The sequence below is a fragment of the Erythrolamprus reginae genome, chromosome Z, assembly GCF_031021105.1.
Source record: "Erythrolamprus reginae isolate rEryReg1 chromosome Z, rEryReg1.hap1, whole genome shotgun sequence".
Classification (NCBI taxonomy): domain Eukaryota; kingdom Metazoa; phylum Chordata; class Lepidosauria; order Squamata; family Dipsadidae; genus Erythrolamprus; species Erythrolamprus reginae.
Window position 1 is genome coordinate 137,420,368 of NC_091963.1, and position 13,105 is coordinate 137,433,472.

Sequence of the window (13,105 nt, forward strand, 5' to 3'; positions counted from 1 at the left end):
GTTTCCCACTTGAAGTAAATAAATCAGGGAGAGAAGCAACCTGCAATTAAGGAGAAACTTCCTAGCTGTGAGGACAATTAATTAGTGGAACAGCTTTGCCTTCAGGAATCGTGGGTGTTTCACCACTGGAGGTTTTTAAAAAGAGACTGAGAGTCACTTGTCTCAAATTATGTAGGGACTCCTGCTTGAGCAGGATGGGGTGAAGTAGAAGATCTCCAAAGTTTTGTTTTAGTTCTAGTTCTATTATTTCTATTTCTGTTCTATTCTATTTCTATTCCATTCCATATTTTCTATTCTGTTCCCTTCCATTTCATTCCATAATTTCTATTATTCTATTCTATTCTGTTCTATTCTACTTTTTTATTTCTTTTTCCTTTTCCTATTTTCTTTCTTTCTTTCTTTCTTTCTTTCTTTCTTTCTTTCTTTCGGGACGGCTAACAACAATAGTAAAACAGCATATAACAAATCTAATATTTAATAACTAAAAAACCCTTATTAAAACCAAACATACACACAAACATACCATGCATAAATTGTATAGGCCTAGGGGGAGAGGGATATCTCAATTCCCCCATGCCTGACGACAGAGGTGGGTTTTAAGGAGCTTGCGAAAGGCGAGGAGGGTGGGGGCAATTCTGATCTCTGGGGGCAGTTGGTTCCAGAGGGTCGGGGCCGCCACAAAGAAGGCTCTTCCCCTGGGTCCCGCCAAATGACATTGTTTAGTCGACGGGACCCGGAGAAGGCCCTCTCTGTGAGACCTAACTGGTCGCTGGGATTCGTGCGGCAGAAGACGGTCCCGGAGATATTCTGCTCCGATGCCATGAAGGGCTTTATAGGTCATAACCAACACTTTGAATTGTGACCGGAAACTGATCGGCAACCAATGCAGACTGCGGAGTGTTGGTGTAACATGGGCATACCTAGGGAAGGCCATGATTGCTCTCGCAGCTGCATTCTGCACGATCTGAAGTTTCCGAACACTTTTCAAAGGTAGCCACATGTAGAGAGCGTTACAGTAGTCGAGCCTCGAGGTGATGAGTGACTGCGAGCAGTGATTCCCAGTCCAAATAGGGCCACAACTGCACCAAGCGAATCTGGGCAAACGCCCCCCTCGCCACAGCTGAAAGATGGTTCTCTAATGTGAGCTATGGATCGAGGAGGACGCCCAAGTTGCGGACCCTCTCTGAGGGGGTCAGTGGTTCCCCCCTCCCAGGGTGATGGAGAGACAGGTAGAATTGTCCCTGGGAGGCAGAACCCACAGCCACTCCGTCTTATCAGGGTTGAGTTTGAGTCTGTTGACACCCATCCAGACCCCAACAGCCTCCAGGCACCTATTTCTATTCTTATTCCTATTCTTATCCCATTTCTATTTATTATTCAGATTCCATTTTCTATTCTATTCTATTCTATATTCCATTTCCATTTTCTATTCTATTTACATCTGTTTTCATGAGGGGGGCAAAGATTTTTAGAATTTCTTCCAAACGCCTTTCCCATCACCTCAGAAGGAGAGTGGTCTCTTCATTGATAACAGAGAAGCCACCTGCTGACGATCTCCTGAAACCATGACAACGATCACGATCCATCCCTCTCAAAATATGTTAACAGGCCTTCAGCCAACGAGTTCTTTGGTTGCTGCACAACGGCCTCACAGCTTGGACAAAGAGCTTCACCAGTTACCTGGATGTGCTTGCGACATTCCCGCAAGCCTTCTGCTAGCAACGTGACAACATCCTTGTGATCATCCAGGAGCTGTCGGACAAGTTTACAGTACTGGGCCTCTGATTCTTGGTCTTTGATCTTTTAACACAGAAGAAAAGATGGAGGAAAAGCATTTAATAAGGGAATTGGGGATCCTGAATTGGGTAGTCTAATAACAATTCATTTTAATCAGTCATTTATTTTATTTATTTAGATTTATGTGTTGCTTGTATCACTCTCAAGCAACTTTGAGCATCTTTTTTTTGGTCTATTTTGATATATAGATATTGTTTCTTCTCATGGCTCTAGGACAGGATTCTCCAAAGTGGGCAATGCTGAGTCCAAGGATCCAATATTATTGTTATTGTTAGTATTAGTAGTCATAACAGTAGAACTACTATTATTAAGTACAGTGGTACCTCATCTTACGAACGCCTCTTCTAACGAACTTTTCAAGATACGAACCCGGTGTTTAAGATTTTTTTGCCTCTTCTTCCAAACTATTTTCACCTTACGGACCCAAGCCGCTGCTGCTGGGATGAAGGGGTTTCTTTTCCCCCCCTTTTTTGAAGAAAGAAAAGGGAGGGGCGGCTTGGAGGGGGAAAGACTTTGCAGAGAACAGCGTGCTTGCAGAGGCACTGGAAGGGTGTCTTTTGAAGAAAGAAAATGGAGGGGCTGCTTGGAGTAGGAAAGATTTTGCAGAGAACAGCGTGCTTGCACAGGCACTGAAAGGGTGTCTTTTGAAGAAAGAAAAGGGAGGGCGCCCCCCTTGCCTTTCTTCCTTCCCACTCACCCTTTAGCCTAGCCTTGCTTCTTCCACCCGCCCCCTTTAGCTGCTCCTCACTGCCCTCTGTTCGTCTCCCTTCTAAAGTTTGGGATTTTCCTGAAGGATTTGCATGCATTATTTGCTTTTACATTGATTCCTATGGGAAACATTGTTTCGTCTTACGAACTTTTCACCTTACGAACCTCCTCCTGGAACCAATTAAGTTCGTATCATGAGGTACCACTGTACTATTAATTAAAATAGGCAAACAATTCTTTATTTTGGTCATGGAACAATACAAATACAATCAATAAAATGAGCTACACAAAACTATCCCCTATCAATAAAATCTATTAGCAATCATCTGGGGCAAAACTTACACATCATGTAGTAAAATTTGGCTATTTTTAGAGAAACACTTTTGTCGTGATTATTTCACAGACAGTGCAGATAAAAATTATCGATGTTCCTTGGAAATTTAAATAAAAGATATACTGTATAATCAATTCATGGCGAATGTCATTGTAGTACTGGCAATACAGAAGAAGGGTGGATTGTTGATTAAAGTAATAATTATTAAATTATTTTCATATAATAAATGTTGGAGGGCGAGTCAATGAAAAATCTGAAACTTCATGAAGGGGTTGATAAGCCGAAGAACTTATATGAGTCTCACAATGACAAAAATAAACCTTTTTGTTTCCAACAATACTTACTGGGGGAAATTCACTCAGTTTCTGGAAAGCTCGAATGTAAAGCTCATGCTGAAAATAGAAAAAAAAGACAGGGATGAGTGAAGTGAAAGGACCATCAACAAAACCAGGCAATATGCACTCACCAAATTTCCAGTCTCCCATTAAATTTTTAGGGGGGGGGGGAAGAACTGAGGGGAGAGACAGCCATAGTGGGATGTATTGGGGGCTCAGAAAATGATGGTCATCTACTGCAATGTTTTTCAACCAGTGTGCAATGGCACACTAGTGTGCCGTGAGACATGGTTAGGTGTGCCGTGGGGAAATTAAACATGGGTCCCCAAACTACGGCCTGCATGCTGGATACGCCCCACGGAGGTCATTTATCCAGCCCGCCACCATCCGAACATAAACACTCCCCTCACAATCCCTCCAGCTATCAGCAACAGGAAGAGTGGAGGCACAGAGAACGCTCACTAACCAATCACCTTCTAGGATTCATCCCAACCACTAGTGATGAACCAATAGCAGGCCACCTCTCATCCACACCCAGGAAGGCCCCCACTTGGGCAGCCGTGCACTTGTCATTGTGTGGCTGTGGCGAGTAGCTGAAGCTGCTACTCCTCCCCATGGTCCCGATTTCTAATCCTGGTCAGGACTGGAGGTAAATGTTGCCACCACTAGATGAAGCCTCAGCCTCAGCTGGTTATGTCGATCCTGATGGTGTATATAGATATTTGACCTTTTTCTTTTTATAAGAGGCCCCCGCAGAGGGCGATATGTATAATATGTACTGTGTTCGAGTGTCATTTTGTGTCATTTTGGTTGGTGGTGTGCCTCAGGATTTTGTAAATGTAAAAAATGTGCCACAGCTCAAAAAAGGTTGAAAATCACTGATCTACTGGCCTATACTGCAGGGCTGCTATAAAACAGTAGCCTCTACTATTATAATGCTGCTTCTGAGGGAAAATGAGGTCATGAGGCCATGACAACTAGTAAACTAGTTAAAAATTTGCCAGTGGCCAGATGAAGAGTTTCTTTTTTCAGCCACTGCTTACGGGAAACAGAATCTAGTATATTAAAGGAAAACGTACTCAGATCAATTCCCTTTGGGGAAAACAAGGGGATATTTGATCTGTATTCCTACCATTTTTACTATTACCACAGTTAGATTATGTATTTTTATTTCCCCTAAATCTTACCCTCTAAAATAGGTTGTGCTGTGAGCCATTGGTTTCTAAAGTTCCCTATACGTCCCTGACTTACAACCACCATTGGAACCAGATTTTCCATTGCTAAGCAAGGCAGTTGTTAAGTGAGTCAAACCCATTTTAGGTGTTAGCCGTGGTTGTTAAGCAAACCATCACAGAATCGTGTGGTCATTAAGTGAATCTGGCTTTCCCCTGGTTTGTCCGTTGGTTGGGTTTTTTAAGTTCAGTTTCCTCTTGTAAAAAAGCATCTTCAGGACAACTATGACCTGGATGTCTATAGAGATTCCCAGTCAACCAGGTAATGGGTGTTCCAAATATACTTTTTCAGGAGGGAACTGGACTTCATTTTTTTCCCCTTTTGAAGATGTTTTGCTTCTCATCCAAGAAGCTTCTTCAGTTCTGAATGGATAGTGTGGAATGGAAGGATTTATATTCCTTGCAGACAGCTGGTCGCTTGCATCCTTTTAGAGGATAATTGAAGCATTTGGAGAACAATCTGTGTCCCCAGGGCCACCTGAGTAGGGCTGCTGGTTTCTATAGCCTGCAATTTTTCCTTCGGAAATCCATTCCTTCTCCCACAACATTCAAAGGGTGTTCATCCCAAATTAAATAGCTAAAAATCTATAGAGATTCTCAGTCATCCACGTTATGATTGTCCCAAAGGTGCTTTTTCAGGAGGCAACTGCACTTTCTTGGTTTTTGCCCCAGTCCAATTGCCATGCACAGAAGGCAAATTCCCTTTGGGTCTGTATCAGGTTCCATGTCTCCGCCACGTGTGTGTGTGTCCAAGTGAGATTTTGCTTCTGAGCATGCACAGGAAGGAAAATATTGCGAGGGGATGTGCGTGTGAGATTTTGGTGAATTGTTTTGCTTCCGTGGATGCCCAGAGGCAAAAGAATCACTGAAATCTCGCTCCTACATGCACCCCTTCATGAAATTTTGGTTCCTACGCATGCGCAGAAGAGCCGGGGTGGTGCAGCAGGTAGAGTGCTGTACTGCAGGTCACTGAAGCTGACTGTAGATCTGTAGGTCAGTGGTTCAAATCTCATCCCCGGCTCAAGGTTGACTCAGCCTTCCATCCTTCCGAGGTGGGTAAAATGAGGACCCGGATGGTGGGGGCAATATGCTGGCTCTGTTAAAAAGTGCTATTGCTAACATGTTGTAAGCCGCCCCGAGTCTAAGGAGAAGGGCGACATAGAAATTGAATGAATGAATGAATAAATAAATAAATAAAATCTTACTCGGATGTGCGCATATGCTGGAGACGCAGATCTGCGCACACAGCTCAATTTTCGCTAGCGGTACAGCATCGACCGTACCAGTAGGAACCCATTATTGGTCTGTATTACAGATAGCCCTAGACTTACAACTATTCATTTATCTCAAAGGTGCTCTTTCAAGAGGAAACTGGACTTTGCAAACTACAGGAACTAGGAGCAATGCTCAGTTGACCCTGAGAACAAAGATAAACCTCCAAGTAACCTCAACGACTCTCTCTAAAAAAAAATGGAAATGACCAGCTATCTGCAAGAAATACACTGCTCAAAAAAATAAAGGGGACACTTAAACAACACAATATAACTCCAAGTAAATCAAACTTCTGTGAAATCAAACTGTCCACTTAGGAAGCAACCCTGATGGACAATCAATTTCACCTGCTGTAGTGCACATTCAACTTTGTCCAAAACAAAGTACAGTGTTCCCTCGATTTTTGCGGGTTTGAACTTTGCGAAGTCTATATCACGGTTTTTCAAAAATATTAATTAAAAAACACTTCGCGGTTTCCCCCCCATACCACAGTTTTTTCCACCCGATGACGTCATATGTCATCGCCAAACTTTCATCCGCCTTTAATAAATGATTTTTAAAATAAACTTTAATAAATAAACATGGCGAGTAATAATCTAAATGGTTGCTAAGGGAATAGGAATTTGCAATTTAGGGGTTTAAAGTGTTAAGAGAAGGCTTGTGATACTGTTCATAGGCAAAAATAGTGTATTTACTTCCGCATCTCTACTTCGCGGAAATTCGACTTTCGCGGGCAGTCTCGGAACGCACCCCTCCGTGAAAATCGAGGGAACACTGTATTCCATGAGAATATTTCATTCATTCATATCTAGGATGTCTTATTTGAGTGTTCCCTTTATCTTTTTGAGTAATATATAAATCCTTCCATTCTCCACTATCTTGTGAGAGCTAAACTTGATGAGAAGGTAAACATCTTCAAAAAAACAAAAACAAAAACCCAAGGACGTCCAGTTGCCTCCTGAAAAAGCACCTTTATCACCTCCCTAGACAGCCATTCATTTAATGACTGTTCAGAGATATGACTGGTCCTTGCACTTTGCACCTTGGCAGCATCCCCATTCGCATGACCAAAATTAGAGGGCTTGGCAACCAGCATGCATTTACAATGGTTACAGCATTCTGGGCTTATGTAACCACCATGTGCCACCTTCCCCGTAAGCAAAATCAAAGGGAGAAGTTGGATTTGTTTAATGACCATGTGATTGACTTAATGATGGCAATAAAGTCCACGTGTACAAGTTACTTAACTAACTGCCTTATTTAGCCATGAAAATTGTGGTCCTGTTTTTTCTGGTCGTAAATCGAGGACTGCCTGTACCGCTGCTTTGGGAAACAGCTGCTCACAGGTGATGAGGTTATATAATGTGAAGGAAGCAATTAGGACACAGCTTGGATGATCAGAACGTCAACAGCCTCCGTGGCCTTGTCCTTCTCCCTGCTTGAGATCGTCATCTCTTTCCGATGCTTCCCCGCAGACCTTGGTGTGCCTACCACATGGAGGATGGTGGGGTTGCAGCCAATGATGAAGGGGAGACTCCGAAACCCTTTGATGCGGTGAGCAATACGGACCGGCAGCTCATGGTGTAGGTAACGGGAGCTTTTCTGCAGCCAAAACACAAAAAGGGAGATTGTAAATCAGCAGGCTCCATCCTTTCTGGCTGGTTTATTTATATACAGTGATCCCTCGATTATCGCATGGGTTCCGTTCCAAGACCCCTTGCGATAATCGATTTTTCGCGATATAGTGGTGCGGAAGTAAAAACACCATCTGCGCATGCGTGCCCTTTTTTCCATGGCCGCGCATGCGCAGATGGTGTTTTTACTTCCGCACCTGGGAAGACCCAGGGAAGGTTCCTTCCGCCGCCCAGCAGCTGATCTGTTCGGCAGCGCCGCAGCAGCGAGGAGCCGAAGATCGGGGTTTCCCCGCTGCCCACGCAAAGGGGAAACCCCGATCTTCGGCTCCTCGCTGCTGCCCGCCCGCCGCTCGAGAGCAAGAGGGGGAGAGATAGAGAAAGAGAGAGAAGGAGGAAGAGAGTGTGAGAGAGGAAGAAGCAAGATAGAGAAAGAGAGAGAGAAAGAAAGATGAGAAAGGAAGAGAGTGACGTCATCGGGTGGGAAAATATTTTTAATTAATATTTTTTGAAAAATCGCGATATAGCGTTTCGCGAAGATCGAGATCGCGAAAATCGAGGGATCACTGTATTGGATTTGTATGCCGCCCCTCTCCGAGGACTCCGGGCGGCTCACAACATATAGTAATAATAAATAAATAAATAAATAAAAATAAAAATAATAATAATATATTAGATTTGTATGCCGCCCTTCTCCGAGGACTTGGGGCGGCTCACAGCATATAATAATAAATAAATAAATTAATTAATAAATAATAATCATAATCATAATCATAATAATAATAATAATAATTTATTAGATTTGTATGCTGCCCCTCTCCGCAGACTTGGGGTGGCTCACAACAACAATAGCCGCTCCAAGTCTTCGGAGAGGGGCGGCATACAAATCTAAATAATAATAATAATAATAATAATAATAATAATAATAATAATAACAATATAACAAATCTAATATTTAAAAAACATCTAAAACCCATCATTAAAACCATACAACACAAGCATACCATACATAAACTATATAAGCCGGGGGGTGGGGGGGTTTGTATCTCAATTCCCCCATGCCTGGCGATATAGGTGGATCTTAAGCAATTTACGAAAGACAAGGAGGGTGGGGGCAGTTCTAATCTCTGGGGAGAGTTGATTCCAGAGGGCCGGGACCGCCACAGAGAAGGCTCTTCCCCTGGGGGCCTGCCAGACGACATTGTTTAGTCGACAGGACCCAGAGAAGGACAACTCTGTGGGACCTCATCGGTTGCTAGAATTCGTGCGACAGAAGACGGTATAAACGTAGAAATCTAAAAATCCTATTAATAAAAAACTTTAAAACTCTAATAATGGAACTTGCATTGCTTAGTCGACGGGACCCGTAGATAGTCTGGCCCTGACATGGATACATGGGGCAGACAACTATTCATCTTCCAGGCAGACGGGCCTGTTAGCCTGGGAGACAAAACTTTTTGCCAGGGCTGCCAACACTCCTAATAAAGGAATCTCTTTGAGTTCACGCCCGAGGATTCGTCATGTTCAGGGTGTTGGGTCAAGACATAAGGTTGAGAAAGTGGGCACCAAATAAATAGGTAACTTAATGAGATTCAAAAACTTCAAAGAGACTCAATGCACTTACTAATAATGGATGCTTGGAAAGTTTCTATCTTAGGTCTCAAGATTTTCTGCTCTAGCTGCACAGTTTTAGTATTAAAACTCATTGGATTATCCTCTCTACTTAAAAAGCTTGACAGGAATGTTCTCCATGGAAGGATACAATTGGGCTGCCTCTGCTATTTTCCCCAGCCAACCTGGGCAAAGGTGTAACTCAATTCAACTGGAACACCACAGAGTATCATAAAGATTGATCTAAAGTCCAACAGTCTTGTTGAAACTGGACAGAGCCAGGCCAAATTTATTACCTGGATGGAGGGGTTTGCCTGGAAATTCAATCTGCCAAACCACATTAAATAACAGGAGCTTGCTTAAAGTGACCACATATGGAATCGGTCAGGTGTATAAGCATAATTCATGCTTTGTGACCCCTATACTACAATGGAAATAGTACAGTGGTACCTCTATCTAAGAGCGCCTGTACTTACAAACTTTTCTAGATAAGAACCGGGTGTTCAAGATTTATTTGCCTCTTCTTAAGAACCATTTTCTACTTGCAAACCCGAGCCTCCAAAACTGTAACCGGAAAAGGCAGGGACAAGCCTCTGTGGGGCCTCTCTAGGAATCTCCTGGGAGGAAACAAGGCCGGAAAAGGCATGGAGAATCCTTTGTGGGGCCTCTCTAGGAATCTCCTGGGAGGAAACAAGGTCGGAAAAGGCAGGGAGAAGCCTCTATGGGGCCTCTCTAGGAATCTCCTGGGAGGAAACAAGGCTGGAAAAGGCAGGGAGAAGCCTCTGTGGGGCCTCTCTAGGAATCTCCTGGGAGGAAACAAGGCCGGAAAAGGCATGGAGAATCCTTTGTGGGGCCTCTCTAGGAATCTCCTGGGAGGAAACAAGGTCGGAAAAGGCAGGGAGAAGCCTCTATGGGGCCTCTCTAGGAATCTCCTGGGAGGAAACAAGGCTGGAAAAGGCAGGGACAAGCCTCTGTGGGGCCTCTCTAGGAATCTCCTGGGAGGAAACAAGGCCGGAAAAGGCATGGAGAATCCTTTGTGGGGCCTCTCTAGGAATCTCCTGGGAGGAAACAAGGTCGGAAAAGGCAGGGAGAAGCCTCTATGGGGCCTCTCTAGGAATCTCCTGGGAGGAAACAAGGCTGGAAAAGGCAGGGAGAAGCCTCTGTGGGGTCTCTCTAGGAATCTCCTGGGAGGAAACAAGGCCGGAAAAGGCATGGAGAATCCTTTGTGGGGCCTCTCTAGGAATCTCCTGGGAGGAAACAAGGTCGGAAAAGGCAGGGAGAAGCCTCTATGGGGCCTCTCTAGGAATCTCCTGGGAGGAAACAAGGCTGGAAAAGGCAGGGAGAAGCCTCTGTGGGGCCTCTCTAGGAATCTCCTGGGAGGAAACAGAGCCGGAAAAGGCAGGGAGACGCCTCTGTGGGGCCTCTCTAGGAATCTCCTGGGAGGAAACAGGGCCAGAAAAGGCAGGAAGCAACCTCTTGTGAACGAACACGTACATGTGTGAGATTTCAGTGGGTTTTTTGCTTCTGTGCATGCGTGGAAGCCAAAAAAGTCACCCAAGACTTTCTCTCTATCTCTCTCCTGCATCCCCTCACAAGATTTTGCTTCCTGTGCATGTGCAGAAGCAAAAAAAAACAAAACCTGATGGGGTGTGTGTGTGTGTGTGTGTGTGTGTGCAGGAGAAGGGAAGCTGCACACATAGCACACCGGTAATAATAATAATAATAATAATAATAATAATAATTTATTAGATTTGTATGCCGCCCCTCTCCGAGGACTTGGAGCGGCTCACAACATGTAAAAGCATCATATACAAACCCAATATTAAAACATTTTTAAAAACCCTTCTTAAAAAACAATCATACAACCCAAAGACACCATACATAAACCAAGCTTCAACAGCTAAGCATCTATCAATTCTTCCATGCTTGGTGACATAAGTGGGTTTTCAGGAGTTTACGTAAGGCGAGGAGGGTGGGGGCAGTCTTAAATAAGGAAAATAAGGAATAATAATAATAATAATAATAATAATAATAATGGAGAAAAAGAAAGTATGGATCATCGACATCGCAATCCCAGGGGACAGCAGAATTGAGGAGAAGCAGCTAGAGAAATTAGTGAAATAAAAAGATCTAAAAATCGAGCTGCAACGACTCTGGCATAAGCCAGCGAAAGTGGTCCCAGTGGTACTTGGCACGCTGGGCGCAGTACCAAAGGATCTCAGCGGACATTTGAAAACCATCGGAATTGACAAAATCTCCATCTGTCAATTGCAAAAGGCTGCTTTACTGGGATCGGCAAACATAATTTGCCGCTACATCACGCAGTCGTAGGTGCTTGGGAAGTGCCCAACAGATGATGAAATACGAAATCCAGCATAGTGATCTCGTTTGCTGTGTTGTATTGACATAATAATAATAATAATAATAATAATAATAATAATAATTTGTATGCCGCCCCTCTCTAAGGACTCGGGGCGGTTCACAACAATAATAAAATACAATAAACAGTGGTACAAACCTAATATTAATAAAACTGAAGTTAAAATCCCTTAATATTAAAAAGCAATCAGTACTACACAATCATACCATTCTCAAGTGCAATCAGCAGGGGGGGGGGGGAATCAGTCCCCCCATGCCTGGCGACAAAATCTACCTATCAAGTATTCATCTAGCTAGGCTTTAGTCTGGTCAGCTTCAGCACATTAGTTTGTTGATTTTGAGCCCACAAAATTGCTTTTTTTTAAAAAGAAAAAAAGTTTATTGGTTTTTTAAGAAAAGAAGAAAAAGAAAAGGGGGGGAAATAGGGATACAAAAAGTAAGGGCGATACAGAACAATAGACACATTTCAGCATAAGATATTTAACTTACTATTGTTCTGTCTGGGTGCCCCCAGACTTCAACACCAACTGGAAAAAGCAGCCAGACACGCTGGTAAAAGCAAAAGCACTTTATAGTTTGAAAAATAAACACAGAGAAAAACCTGTTCTTCCCAACAGGCAGGCTATGAGACTTCACAGCAGAGTCCTGATGGCCAGACAATACAGCAGACTTCTTGCTGGCACACCCACCACTGTAGAGAATAAGACCCACACCTTTTCCCCCCAAGGTTTCAGTATTCAAAGTCACAAACCAGAATTCCAAGACGCCAAAGATCACAGCCAGGTCCCAGGACTCCCAAAGATAATACTCCACAAGCCAGGAAGGGTGGGTCTGCCTTTTCAGCCTTTCCAGAGAGCACCACCCCAAACCCAGTTGTTGCCTCTTTAGTGCTGAAAGTACCTGGCTAATTGTCCCCTTAGTTGTGTTTCTCTTCTCTGCCGGAGATCGAATATTGCTTGTGCATTTTCATCTAAGGAATCCAGGCTGCTTGCTGGGGAGAGCTCCCCCTCGGGGGACTCTGGCTGTCCTCCCTCTCCCTCAGCCTGAGATTCCTCCTCCCCGTCTGCCTGAACCTCCTGTTCCTCATCCTCCCCCTCTGAGCAGGAAGCCGGCAGAGGATCAGCCGTTCCCTGAGGGGCTTCAGACGGAATCACAACAATTATATATCAGTTTTAAACATTTAACGGTACATTTTCATGTTGTACTTAAATTTGTAATGTTTTATGGTTTCGTATCTATAGATTTACTTAGCAATATATTAGTATGGTTAGATAAGATAAGATGGGTTTTGGTGGGGAAAGGGGTGATACCTGCGGTATAGCAGGCATATGTAGTTTAACGACATATTTTAAAATTATAATGTTATGGTTGTGAGTGTGTATATTGAGGATGGTTGAATGTTACATTGTTAGTAGATTATAGATAGATATCAGAGGAATTGAACTCAGACAGAAGATCTAGTTTGTATTTGGTCTATGTTTTTTTTTTTTTACAACGACAACAACAAAAAAACAACAACACAAAATTGGTTTTAATCCCCTGGTTGGGGATAAAAAACAGTTTCTAAAACACCACTTCTCTCTTCAGAGAGAAACAGTGAGAAAATCAGGCAAAGGGAAGGTCGCTTGATAGCAAAGCACCTTTACTGGTTGGCAGCTCCTTAGGCTGAAAAAAGGCTCAGCTGATTATTGGAGGGAGAAGCAATGAAAGAAGCAGGCAAAGGGAAGATTGCTAAGCTAGCAAATCATGGAGATTGAGTTAGCACCCGCTAGAGCTAAAAAAAAAAGCTTAATAAAAGCTACATTC

General features: G+C 43.4%; 1 protein-coding gene across 2 annotated transcripts in view; it reads right to left on the bottom strand.

Moving 5' to 3' along the window:
* BCKDK (branched chain keto acid dehydrogenase kinase) overlaps positions 1 to 13,105 on the bottom strand; it is a 74,864-nt gene that overhangs the window by 14,598 nt on the left and 47,161 nt on the right. For both annotated transcript variants that reach the window (XM_070726791.1, XM_070726792.1), the window contains 3 exons: positions 7,170 to 7,280; positions 3,184 to 3,231; positions 1,681 to 1,800 (listed from right to left, as the gene is read on the bottom strand). In XM_070726791.1, the coding sequence (XP_070582892.1) occupies positions 1,681 to 1,800; positions 3,184 to 3,231; positions 7,170 to 7,280 (279 nt within the window). The remainder of the gene's footprint in view (positions 1 to 1,680; positions 1,801 to 3,183; positions 3,232 to 7,169; positions 7,281 to 13,105) is intronic.